General features: G+C 45.2%; 1 protein-coding gene across 1 annotated transcript in view; it reads right to left on the bottom strand.

Annotated features, from left to right (window-relative positions):
* Positions 1-510: 510 nt before the first annotated feature.
* LOC141980473 (cytochrome P450 2D15-like) overlaps positions 511-13,845 on the bottom strand; it is a 35,128-nt gene continuing 21,793 nt past the window's right edge. The window contains exons 6-9 of the mRNA XM_074941724.1: positions 11,444-11,585; positions 7,846-8,033; positions 6,962-7,103; positions 511-2,466 (exon numbers count right to left, since the gene is read on the bottom strand). Of these exons, the coding sequence (XP_074797825.1) occupies positions 2,288-2,466; positions 6,962-7,103; positions 7,846-8,033; positions 11,444-11,585 (651 nt within the window). The 3' untranslated portion in view covers positions 511-2,287. The remainder of the gene's footprint in view (positions 2,467-6,961; positions 7,104-7,845; positions 8,034-11,443; positions 11,586-13,845) is intronic.

Raw genomic sequence — 13,845 nt, 5'->3', positions numbered from 1 at the left:
TAGCTTTGGAATCGATGAACCTCTGAAAAACTGCTCTTACCTGACAGATATTCCATATTTGCACCATTACAGCAGATGCTGTCAAAACCAGCTCCAACATCACTGTTAAACAGTAGCCACATGGAGATTTTTACCAGTATAACTATACTGGTTTCACTATAGCAGTAGAGATGCGTTAAATTTTTTGGATGAAGTTTTTTTTTGACAAAAAAATCAATAACTGGGTCAATCGCAACACCTTGAAAATTTGTGTTAAATGTGTCAAATTGTTTCAGCTGAAAAAGAATAAGAAAAATTCAGAAAAAGTCAAAATATTTTTATTTTTTTAATTCAAAATGACATTTCGATTAGAATTTTACTTCCATTTTATTAATTAAAAAAAGTAAAAACAAAAACCACACAAATGAAACAAAACGTATTGTTTCAGGTCAAATAAAGCATTCTGTTTGACCAGAAATGATTTTTTTTCTGTTTCCGCTTAGGTCAACCTGAAGCAAATATTTTATTTTAGTTTTTGTTAGTTTTTGGTTTGGCCACAGAACTGAAAAAATCAGTTATTTGCACAACTCCACATACCAGTATCATTATACCAGTGTATATGTAGACAACGCCGTAGGCTGCTATTAATGTATCCAATGTTAGCTACTCTTCCTGAGGGGACAGAAGAGCCCCCCTCAAGACTACAGTGAAGAATTTAGAAGGAGGAAGGGGGATATTGGTTCCAGTTTCTCTGTGTTTCATGAATGATGCAGATCCAACAGGGAGTGCTGTCTAGTTTTTTAATATATAGTTTATATTTTTGAGTCACAGAAAAAAAGAAAGAGTGCAAGGGAAGTGTTGGCTTTAAGCAAACTACAATAAAACCATCACACAAGTAGAAAGAATAATACAATAAACAGGGATTAAATGACTAAGATTTACACAGGAGATACATATGGTACAAAGGATAATAAGTTAGATGATTCACCTGTCTGCATATCAGATTCAGCAATCCAAATAGCAAAGTATTGGCCACGGTTTCTATGTTTCATATTAGTAAGTTTATGTGGGGTCAGGCTACCACACCTTTTATTCAACAATATGTGGGATTAGTGGTGTTTTGTTCCTGGGCTGCAATAGTGAACGTCGCATTGATGGTTTTTGTTGCTGGATGTTCATTGTTTAATACAAGTAAAGGAACAGACACAGAGAACCAAACTCAGGCACGGCATATGCAGGTGTAATGCCATTTAAACCAGTGGCGTTGTACCTGCTTACCTCAAGGCTGAATTTGACCCACTGATTTCTTCAGGACAGCCTAAAACCAAATTGTTTTATTCTTGCTAAAGGTTCCTAAAAAATCAAGGTCCAAATTCAACTGTGGTTTAACTTCTGAGAAGTCAGTAACCTTACAAACCGGGATTACATTTGCCCCTGGACTCTACAGCAATCCCAGCAGGTATGTTATAAATAACAGCTGTTGAGTTACATTGGCAGCATGGCTCTGTTTAGCGTTTCCCATTTTATAGACTTTGGGATTTTAACTGGGAGTGCTGTAAGATTTGCTGTTGCATCTTAAAATGATCAGCGCATAGTGACACGATAGAGGTTTATCTCCACACCTTGCCCTGGAATATGATTTGATTATTAGCATCAGTTCTAAAACTATTATAATTTGCTCTTATTTATGTGCCACCAATGTGGGCTAGGAGCTTTGCAAACATGTGAGAAGAGAGCTCTCTGCCCTGGAGCATTCATAACCTAAGTAGACACAAAAAGGGATGAGAAAAGGGGGGGAAGCTATACAGCATAAAAGCAAAGGGGCGGAACTGAGGCTTCCAACATATTGTTGGTTCCATGATTTTTCCAATATGTTTTCCAGTGTGTTCCATTTTCCCAGTTATCACTATATCTTTGGCTGTGCTGGGCTTGTTTCTTAAGTAATATAGCAAATATTTTAATAATCGATTGTTCTGGTTGGCATCTTGAATCCAAAGTTCACGTCATTGAGTCTCTGCCATAATTTCTTTACAAACTTCAAAACACTTAGATAAAGTTATTAGAGCATAAGCTTTCGTGAGCTACAGCTCACTTCATCGGATGCAAAGCTTATACTCAAATAAATTGGTTAGTCTCTAAGGTGCCACAAGTCCTCCTGTTCTTTTTGCGGATACAGACTAACACGGCTGCTACTCTGAAACCTTAGATAAAGTTATTTCAATCTAAAAAAAAGTGCTTCCTAAATTGCTCTTCTGGGGAAGCTTTAGCTCAGCTCAATGCAGATCTGGCAGCTCATGCCTGGGACACTTTATCTGGGGATGGCACACAGCTCGTAGGAATTGGGGGAATGTATGAGGATGTAGCACCCGTCTTCCTGTGGCCTGGGCTGATCCTCAGGGATATGGAAAGTGAAATGCTGCAGGAGGGTTGTGAAGAAGAGAAAGAGCTCCTTCCTGGCCAGCTGCTCCCCCAGACACATGCGGCGACCTGTAAAAGAGAGAGTGAGGCAGGAGGAAGAGGGAGACCCCCAAAACAAAATGATACCAGGAAAGATCCTAGCGCAAATAATTAAACAATAAATTTGTAAGCACCTGGAGGATAACAGTGTTATAAGGAATAGTCAGCATGGATTTGTCAAGAATAAATCATGGCAAACCAACCTAATTTCCTTCTTTGATAGGATTACTGGCCTTGTGGATAGGGAGGAAGCAGTAGATGTGATATATCTTGATTTTAGTAAGGCTTTTGACACAGTTCCATGTGACATTCTTATAAGTAAACTAGAGAAATGTGGTTTAGATGAATTTACTAAAAAGTGGGTGCACAACTGGTTGAAAGGCCGAACTCAAACAGTAGTTCGCAAACCATATGACTACTACTGTCATACTGGGAGGGCATCTCGAGGGGGTCCTGCAGGGGTCAGTCCTGGGTCCGGTCTATTTAATATTTTCCCTAATGACTTGGATAATGCAGTAGAGAGTATGCTTGTAAAATCTGCAGATGACACTGACGTTCGGTACCTCATGGGAACACCCTACATGTTCATCCTCATAAAATGATTGTGTGGTATCCAATGCAACGTTTGTCATGTCGGGTGTCTTCAGAAGGCTCATGATGCACTGAGCATTGTTGTTCTAGTAATTTTTGTTGCAGTAATGTTATAGTGATGTTACAGGTTATCATTCTGTATATAGTTATGAGGCTGAAAATGTATCCTCATGGCTTAAAATAAGCCCAGGCAAAAACGCTCTAAGAGCAGAGGGGCAGTTCACGCCTCATCAGGGCATGCATGGGACAAACCCAGCCCAGCCTCACAGGAACAAAGGACACTGGCCTAGGCAGCAACAAAAGGATCTGTTGGACTCTCGAGTGAGTCACCCCCCTTCCTTTGGTCAGTTTGGGACTGTGATGAGGTAATGCTCACCTGACTCTGAAGGGGGGAGGGGGGGCAAAGCCAAGGAAGAAAGAACATGATAAAAGGGAGAGACGTTTGCCATGCTCTTCCTCTCTCTTCCACCTACACCTACAGACCAGTGGCAGATTTAGAGTTAGTGGGGCCCTGTGTGCAGCTTCATTTTGGCCCCCCCCACATGGTGGGAGCATTCTCTCTTATCTTCCTCCAGCCCTGTTTTTCATTTTTTTCCCCCTGCATTCTCCTCCTGGGGCTCAGGGCTGGAGGTCCAGGCTCTGGGAGGGAGTTAGGGTGTGGGAGTAGGCTGAGGGTGGAGGGTCTGGGTGGGGGTTATGGTGATGGAGGGGCTCAAGGTTGGGGTGCAAGGGAGGGAGTTAGGGTGTGGGAGCAGGCTGGGGCTGGGGGTGCAAGGTCTGGGTGGGAGTTAGGGTGCAGGAACAGGCTAGGGATGGGGGGGTCTGGCCAGAAATTAGGATGTGGGACGGGGCTCAGGACTGGGCAGGGGGTTGGGGTGCGGAGAACTTACCTGGGACAGCTCCCATTTGGTGAGGGGGGTGCAGGTGCGGGGAGTCCAGGTGGCTCCGTGTGGCCCTGTGCTTGCCCACAGGCACCACCCCCTGCAGCTCCCACTGGCTGTGATTCTTGGAGCCACCTCCCCCCCCACCAGGGAGAGCCAGAACACAAGGGCTTTAGGGGCTGCAGCCCAGGCTAAGTGGGCACCGGAGCCCTGGGCTGCAGCCCCTACAGACCCGCCCTGTTTCTGAATCTGGTCATGTGAGCACGGGCTGGAGGACTCAGGAGAAGCAGGGGCAGCCACACAGCCAGAGAGAAGCGGTGGTTTCCCCTTCAAAGTGCCGCTTCTCTCCGGCCGGCTGCGCAGCTGCCCTGTGCTCCTCCTGAGTCCTCAGGCCCACATTCGCAGGGCTCCCGCCACCTGCACCTCCTGCCTGCTCCCCTGCGGCTGCAGGTGAGCCTCCCTCCCTGTTCTCCTTCTGCCTACAGCTTCTACCCTTGCAGCCCCCATCCTGTGGAGCATCCCCACTGCGGGGGGTGCGCTGCCTGAGTGCCCGACCCTGGGGCCCCCTGTTGTTGGGGGGCCCCGTTCCAGGGCACTGTGTGTTTCATGGTAAATCCGCCCCGCTACAGACATTGCCATCAAGCGACTGAAGCACTGATCAAAGGGGAGAGCCTGGCTGAAGAGCAACCAACCAGCCTGAGGTGAGAAGCATCTAAGTTTGTAAGGGCACTGAAAGTGTTAAGATCAGCTTAGAATGCTTTTTGCTTTTATTTCATTTGACCAAATCTGACTTATGTTTTGACTTATAATCACTTAAAATCTATCTTTATAGTTAATAAATCTGTCTGTTTATTCTACCTGAAGCAATGCATTTGGTTTGAAGCATGTCAGAGACTCCCCTTGGATTAACAAGCCTGGTACATATCAATTTCTTTGTTAAATTGACAAACTCATACAAGCTTACAGCGTCCAGTGGGCATAACTGGACACTGCAAGATGGAGGTTCCAAGGGTTGTGTCTGGGACTGGATATATTGGCTAGTGTCATTCGGTTGCACAATCCAAGGAGCAGCTTACATGCCAGAGGCTGTGCGTGAACATCCCGGGAGTGGGGGTTCTCACAGCAGAGCAGGGTAAGGCTGGCTCCCAGAGACAAGGATTGGAGTGACCTAGCAGATCACCGGTCCGGATAACACCAGAGGGGAACGTCACAGACACCAAGCTGGGAGGGGTTGCAAGCACTTTGAAGGGCAAGTTTAAAATTCAAAATGATCTTGACAATTTGGAGAATTGATCTGAATTCAGCAAGATGAAATTCAATAAAGACAAGTGCAAAGTACTTCACTAAGGAAGGAAAAGTCAAATGCAAAACTACAAAATGGGGAATAACTATCTAGGTGGTAGTACTGCTGAAATGGATCTATGGCTAAGGTGGCCATACTGTGGCTCCTGAGACACATGTGGCTCTTCTAGTGTTAAAGTGCAGCTTGCAGAGCCTCCCACACCTCCCTCCCCATTATCCACCTACCAGGCTGCAGTGGGGAGCTCGGGACCTCTTCCTTGCAGTGGGGTGCTGAGATAGGGGCTTATGCCCAGTGAGGAGGGGGGTCTTGGTGCTTCTCACCAAAGGGTGTGTCTGCTGGGGCTTGGGACTTCAGCAGGAGTAGGACTGAAACTTCTGAAGATTGTTGTATGTGGCTCGGAGGGTCAGTAAGTTTGGACACCCCTGGTCTATGGGTTACAGTGGATCACAAATTGAGTAAGAGTTGTAAATATGATGTAGCTGTAAAAAAGGCTATTATGATTCTGGGGTGTATTAACAGGCATGTTGTATGTAAGACACAGGAGGTAATTGTCCCGCTCTACTTGACACTGGTGAGGCCTCAGCTGAAGAACTGTGTCCAGTTCTGGGCACCACAATTTAGAAGAGATGTGGACAAATTGGAAAGAGTCCAAGGAGAGCAACAAAAATTATCAAAGGTTTAGAAAACCTGACCTATGACGAAAAGTTGAAAAATCTGGGCTTGTATAGTCTTGAGAAAAGAAGACCGAGTGCCAACTTGATAACAGTCTTCAAATCTGTTAAGGGCTGTTATAAAAAGGATGGTGATCAAGTGTTCTCCAAGTCCACAGAAGGTAGGACAAGAAGTAATGAGCTTAATGTGCAGTAAGGGAGATTTAGGTTAGATATTAGGAAAACCTTTCTAGCTCTAGGGTATTTAAGCTCTGCAATAGGATTCCAAGGGAGGTCAAGGACTCCCTATCAGGAGCGGCAAAAGCGCCTTAAAAGTGTGGGGGCCACCAGCACCCGAACTGTGGCCCTGCCCCTGCACAGTCCCTTTCTCCTGAGACCCCAGCCCCCCACACTGCCCCTTCCCCATGGAGCCCCACCCTTGCGCTGCCCCTTCTCCCCAAGCTCCTGCCCTCGCACCACCCATTCCTCCGAGGCCCAGCTCCACTCTCGCTCCTCTCCGCCTTCTCCCCCGTTGCTTGCCCTTACGTCTGGTAAAAAGTGGGAGGGCAACAGGGCCATTGCCCCCACCCCCACCCCCGCACCCCAGGTCTCCATCACTGGAAGCGTTTAAAAACAGGAAAAACATGTGTCAGGGTACTTGGTCCTGCCTCAGCGCAGGGGGCTGGACTTGAGGGTTTCTCGAGGTCCATTCCAGCCCTGCATTTTTTATGATTCTAAGTCACTGGGAGCAGCACTCCCACCCCATGAACAATGAACTGAATCAAAGGATCTGACCCACTTTGCCACTCTGCCATATATCACTAACGACTGCGAACACCTAATTCCAGAAAGACAGGAATGCACGTACTGCCTCACTGGAACACACCATTTCTCCATCTAGTCCAGCATCCTCTCCCTGACCGTGACCAGTACCAGAGAATTCTGAGGAAGGTTCAAGAAGCCCCGTAAGGAGCAGTTAATATTTGGCTTCTGCCCTGCAGCATGAGAACTGATGCCCTTTATTCATTTTAAAGATAAAGACATCTGTGACTCCTTTCCACAGTGATGGCCTCACCCAACTGCTCTGCCCTTGGATTTACCTGCAGAGAAAGGCAGGAAGGCCTCTTGCTTCACAAACTGCCCATCTGCATCCAGGAAGTGCTCCGGGTAGAACTGGTGGGGCTTCTCCCAAATCATTTCATCCTTCAGCACTGAGGACAAAACCGCGATGATGGTGGTGCCCTAAACATTCCCATTAACGTCCCCAAAACAAAAACAAACAGGTTATTTCAGGAGAATATAAACCATTGTCAGCTTTACCTTATGCTTCCTTTTACTACCACCTACAGTGAAAGAAAAGCCAGGCAGTTCTCTGTTGCCCTATTAATCAGATAATGGCACCACTTTCCATTGGAAAAGGCCTATCAATATAACATTTGTGTATGTAAATGAGATTTCCACTTCCTTCAATGATATTAGCAGGACAAAATTTCCTCCCGCTCCAGACCTCCCTAAATTTTAAAGCAAATGAATTCTGTATAATGAGATTCAGTTGAATCTATACAGTTGGATCTACTGGTAGAAATACAAAAACAACAAAGAGTCCGGTGGCACCTTAAAGACTAACAGATTTATTTGGGCATAAGTTAACTCTCTTCTCTTCATGTGTCATTGTCACACTTCCTGCATCTGTAATCTTTACTCCATGAATTTGAAGAAGTGTTTTTTTACCCACAAAAGCTTTTGCCCAAATAAATGTGTTAGTCTTTAAGGTGCCACTGGACTCCTCGTTGTTTCTGTGGATACAGACTTACACGGCTACCCCTGATACTTGCTAGAAATACAGTTCTCTGTGAGGTTCAAGTCCTTTAGAATAGCATGCTACATAACCAGCCTGTGACTTAGTAACTAAGTATCCTAGCAATATCCCTTAACAATCTGCACCTGGGCTGCATTAATTTTCCAGGGGTCACAATTGCTGTACCTTAGGGATGAAAAAGCCTTGAACTTCAGTGTCCCGGTACGTCATGCGAGGCACTCCAGCGAAAACAACATCACAATAACGCTGAGTTTCATAGATCACAGCATTGGTGTAAGGCAAGTTCACTTGGTCCTCTATCTCGGGTGACCTGTCCCTGCCAATCACCTTATCAATTTCCTCATGGACTCTTCCTGGAAATATAGGAACACTTTATATAGCAGGGAGTATAACAGAGTAGATGTAATAGACTATTAAGGGTCTAATCCAGTTACCACTGAAAACAGTTGAAACATTCCCATTAACTTCTCTTCTAAAGAGACCCTCTATCAACCCTTTATATTTGGCACGAATAGGTATTCCCTTCCAAGAAACAGGTAACGTGTATTCAGTGTAAATGAGTTTCCGTGCGTTATGTCTACGCTTAGACGCTTACACTGGCTACTACTTTGTTGACACGTGAAGAATTCTAGCAGACTGCAGAGGCACAATTTCCATAACAGACACAGGGACAACCACTGTGGGGAGTGCGGGGGGATACCCTCCCTCCAGGATGTTGTCCTCCCCACCACTCTGGTCATGGAGTTAAAAATGCAAACGCTTTTCATCTTTCCCTTAAGATGTGCCCTCCTGCTGCTGCCCACCTCCTCTTAACGCCCCCCTGCACATCACCATTTTCACCTCTCCCCCAGCTCTGCACTGTGCTCGGGGCTGTACCAGTGTAAATATGACAAACTGCTGTGCTGCAGCCAGCCAAGCCTACAGGGGAAGGCAGAAGTGCAGAGGCTGCAGCACCACTTAGGCCTGTACACTGGGAAATCAAGTCGGCCTAACTACGTCGCTCACAGGTGTGAAAAATCCGCACTGGGAAACCTCGGAATTTCAGAAGCCCCAGGAGGAGGTGGGGGGTGGGGCGGGGAGGCGAGGGGGGGCGTGATTGGGGAAGGAAGCAGGGGAAAGAGCCAGGGTGGCGGGGGTCGGGGGAAGGAGACGCACACGAGCAGAGAGTAGGGAATGGGAGGGTGTGAGTTAGCTTGCGGAGGGAGGCTGACCTTTCTGTGGGGGGCAGTGAAGCAGGGAGAGGAACATGAGAGGAGAGCGGAGGCTGCACAAAGGGGGTCAGAAAGAGCTCTCCCCAGCAGAGGGGTGGCTGAGGACTGTGTGTGGAGGGATGGCGTCTTGTTTTGGCAGAAGGCTCTGGAACACCAAGGCCAGGTTTAGACTACAGACCTATATCCATATAACAACATCGCTGAGCAACTAGTTACACCGACCTCACCCGCCATGCAGACAGGACTCCCTGGGTCGCAGGCAGGTGTCTGCGGAGTGAGGTAGGGCAGCCTGCATGGAGGTATGTGTGTGAATGGAGTCGTTAGGGCAAGGGCCTGCCTGCGTGAGTGGGCTCTGAGGACGTGTGTGGGGTTCGGTTTGGTCTGATTGACTGGGGGTGCGGGGGGGTTGGAGGAGGACGGCAGCTGAGCCAGAGAGTGATTTTTGTGTGGGAGGCCAGAGGGTGCGTGTGAGAGAGGTCTGGGGGACCGGAGGGAGCGTAAAGTGTCTGTGGGTGAGGAAGGACGAGGTGAAGGGTTTGGTCGGGGCTGCAGGAGAACGTGAGACTGACAACCTCTCACGGGAAGGGGGGGAAAGAGGGGGGAAGGAGGGAGGGAGCACAATGTAGGAAAGAAGAGGAAGGTAGATGGGATGGAGAAGAGAAGGAAAGAGAGTGAACAATTAGGACATAATGTCGAAAAATACTACTAAGGAGATAATAGACCGAAAATACAGAGCAAAACGTCTGCAGTGAGGAGATGACGGTGTGAAGGAAATGGAAAAGGGGAAAGAACAAATGCGAAGGAGACCAAGGATACTGTGTAAAGGTTTTGTTGTTAAGAAATGTGATAAAATGTGCTGTGCAGGAGGGGACAAAAAATTTGTCTTGGGCCAGCCCTAGCTCCCAACTAGCCCGTCTCCCATCATTGTGACTTCTTTATGTTCGACAAAATTCTCCCACCTGGTCCCCATCCATTTTGTTTTCCTGTTGTTGCACCTACGAGAAGTTGTACAGATGTGTCAGTTAATCGAGGCTTTTCGTGAGTCCCTCTATTTATTGTTTCAACCAATTTGTCTGTACTGAAGGAAGGTTCACTGGTCTGCATTTCCCCAGCCCAGTCCGAGAGGCTTTTTAAACCTTCGTGACAATATTTGCTCCTCCAGTATGGTATTTGATCATTTCAGAGACAGCATGATTTTGTTAGCAGCTCAGCCACTTCATTCTTAAAGTCCTTGGAATCTCTTGGAGATAAGCCAGCTGGTCTTGGTGGCACTTAAATGTATCCATTTATTCCAGAACCTTTTCTTTTGTTAATTCTATCTCTGACTATGCCTTGTGATCACTACCTGAAAATATATAGCAGAGGTAGATATCTCCCCAAAGGTTCGCTGTTGTAGTGAGGACTGATACAAAGAAACCATTTAGCTTCTTGTTAATGTCCTTATCCTCCTTGATCATTCCCTTTCTTCCCTGGTAGTTCTGGGGACCAACCAATTCTCCCAGACATCCTGCTTCTGATATACTGAAATAATGTGTTTGTTTTCATGTCTTTGGATATAAGTTCTTTACATTTCCTTTCGCCTCTCCTAATTTCCATGTTATAGTTTACCTCTTTACCGTCCTTTCTACTGACATCGCTTGGGCTGGATTCCATTGTATTTTTTACAGATACCTCTTTGGCCTGGACAACCAGGATGCTACTTAAGCAACCCTACCCTATCCTCACTTCTGACTCTAGCGCCTCTTTGACTGCCTTGTTCATTTTTAAAATCCCCCTTGGAAAGTGCAAGTTTTTGGTTTGATTCTTTCCCTTCAGCAGTTGAACTTATTTATATCGTGGTGACACTTAGTGTCTGAACTTCTTGAATTAAGTCCTATGTGATATTAGGACTAAGCTGAGTGCAGACTCTCTTTTTATGTGTTGGAGAAATAATTGTTTCAAGAAGAAATTGTGTAAAAGAGTTGAGAAAAGGCTTCTTCTTATATATCCCTGAAGTTGATCGGGGGTGGAAGTGAAAGGGGCCAAGATTTTCCAAAGCGACTAGTGCTTGTGGGCGACACAATGTGTAGGTGTCTGTTTTGACAAGAGGCCTGATTTTCAGAAAGTGCTGAGTAGCCACCCTCTGAAAATCACGATCTTTTAAGGTATCTCAAGTTGAACACCCAAAAGCTGAGCTGCCCAAAATTGCTAGTCATTTACCGAAATCTTGGCTTGAGCATTTGTGGCTAGAGAGAGAAAACTTAGCAAGGAGACACAAGGTGCACTTAACAGTAGCAGTGGGTTTTTATGCACATACTGAGATCTTTAACAAGGGCTTTCCCTCTCCTCATGAGTTTTGCTTTCCCCCTCAGCACATAATGCTCCATGATGATTGTGTGGAATTATCCCTCCTCATTACTGTAGTTCTGTCCAATAGTAAATGCTACTGACTGTACTCCAGGAGGTCACATCCGAAAGACAAAAGCATCTATAAGTAGAAAAATACTGGAAACTTGTCAATGGGAGGTACAGGGTGTGAGGAAGCTCTGGCCCTCCCAAACTGCATCACTTACTTTGGACATCCGGATAGCGAAGCATGAACAGCAGTGCCCAGCACAGGGTTACAGTGGTTGTTTCAGTGGCAGCACCAAACAGGTCAAAAACGGTAAAGATCAGGTTGTCCTCACTGAAAGTGCTCTCTGGGTCCATTTTAACCTGAAGGAAATAACAACAGGCTTGTCATACAACTTGGGTTTGTTGTTTTTTATTTAATTCACCCTACTAGCTAGGAGCACACATTTGGGTGTATAACGCATTTTCCAGACGTAGGAGTCTGAGGCCCTGTTGCCCCACACCTGGTGTGATCATTGACACCCGTGCAGAGTGGAGGAGGATGCCTGATCAGAGTGACAGCATTTTACACTCCCTTTGAACTGGTGCACATGTTTATACAAGGTATAGTGCAATCAGGAGACAGGCCCACAATCCTGAAAATCTTCTTAGTAGGGATTAGAATTCAAAATATGAATGAGTTTCAAGATTCTTCCTTGACTGAGAAGAGCTAAATAAACCAGCAATTCATGCATTGATCAAAGGTAGAGTCATTAAGGTTTCATGAAGTATGGGAATGAAATTTGAAATATTTTTGCATTACTTTCAAGGCTCATAATACTAGATTTCATAGACGCACCAAAAAGCAATGGGAAGTCCAAAGGCAAATATAATAAGGATATTTTAATAGCTTAAAATCATTGACTTACTTCTTGTGGGCAAGAAGAAAATAGTGGATCTTTAGAAGGGATTTGGATGAAGAGAAGGCAATGGCTTAGTAGACCAGAATTTGGAGGGTGTTTCAGTGGTATGAAGTAGCATGAAAGAAGACACAGAGAAAACTGTGGGAGAATTAAATGAGTAAGGCATTGAAAGACCACAGGTTATGGGGGTGATGCATTAAGAGACTATGTCCAAGATATAATGTGGGTTGTGTAAGACTTTCAAGACAAGGACAAGAGATTTAAATCAGATGTGATAAACAAGAAGGAACCAGTGGAGCAGAGAAAGAAGCAGCAAGATTTGAAATTGGATGTGTGCAGGGGAGGAGAGGAAGGATTCATAGAGAAACCTAATTTTATGATCCTGGATGAGCAGGAAGATGGGAGAGGGGTTTTGGAAAAAAGTAAGAATCTCATTTTTAGCTATGTTAAACTTACACTGTGGACAAATCACCTCGGAAGAAATGTCAGAGGGACTGAAGTACAGGACTCCTTAGCGAGAGATGGGTCAGGAGAGCTGAGCTTGGTTTGCTAGTTATGAGCCTCGAGATGAAAGTTGCAACTTTGTAAGCAGATACGGTTCCTCAGAGTTACAGTGTAGAGGGAGCGGGCAAGGGCAGAGGCTTTAGGACTTCCACAGACAGTGGACGAGCAGAGGAGGATCCACCACAGAGAATGCTGAAGGAACAGTTGGGGAGAAACTATTGGGGAGACGGTTCGCCAGATACAACAAGAAACTGCCAGGCATAAGCTCCAAATCAAAAAAGCAATGGAAGAACAGCAGAAACTGTATCATCCTGAAAAGCCAGCTCCTCTCAACAGCAAAGATGGGGATAGAATCTATCCAGTTTGTAAAAATGTTGGTATGTTGTTTGACTCTAAGCAGTTGTCTGCGTGAAACCAAATATACCCCAGCACTGACACCTTTTATGTAAATGCTTTTACTGTGAGCTCAGGTGAAGGTAACCCCATAACTTGTGCAGAGAATGTAAAAAATCAATGGTAAAAGCTGTTTAGGGCAAATTACAACTTTTAACATCACTCTAGTTAAAGGTTTCAGAGTAGCAGCCGTGTTAGTCTGTATTTGCAAACAAAAAAGGAGGACTTGTGGCACCTTAGAGACTAACAAATTTATTTGAGCATAAGCTTTCGTCTTTGTCAAAGAGGAAGATTATTTACCAGATAAATGTGTGAATATTGTAATCCTCTATGAGTTTACTGTAAGTTTGCCTTTAGCCAGAATCCACTGTGAATAGAATGGTAATAAACATGAAGTTATAGCTGGTGTAAGGAAGTTATTGCCTAAGGATCTTTTGATTGGGGTTTATATTAAAGCTTTGTTCAGTCAAGTTAACCAGTCACAGGAAAGAAATAATCCTGACTTTGTGTCTATTAGAGACAATGATTTGCCTATGGAGGGTTTCTCCAAATGTTTGTCTGGGGAAGATAGCTGTTTGTCTGTGCAGAAAAGCAGGGTATATGTGGAAGAAATTTTTGAGTATTTGTCTAGTATCTCAGAAGTGAATCTAAAATTAGCTAAAGCACAGAGAGAACTCATTGGTCAGGAAAAAGTTTCTCTGGAGCAGATTAAACTTGGTGGTCAGGTTAAAGTCCTAATTGAGGAAGAAAAAGGTAGATTTTTTAGGGGTGATGGATTGTTGGCAAGTAAAGCTTGTGAAAGTAAGCCTGAAAAAGGGAGAAGT

Source organism: Natator depressus, chromosome 1 (genome assembly GCF_965152275.1).
Source record: "Natator depressus isolate rNatDep1 chromosome 1, rNatDep2.hap1, whole genome shotgun sequence".
Taxonomy (NCBI): Eukaryota; Metazoa; Chordata; order Testudines; family Cheloniidae; genus Natator; species Natator depressus.
Note: the sequence above shows the minus strand (reverse complement) of the source record. Positions and strands in the feature narration are given on the sequence as shown.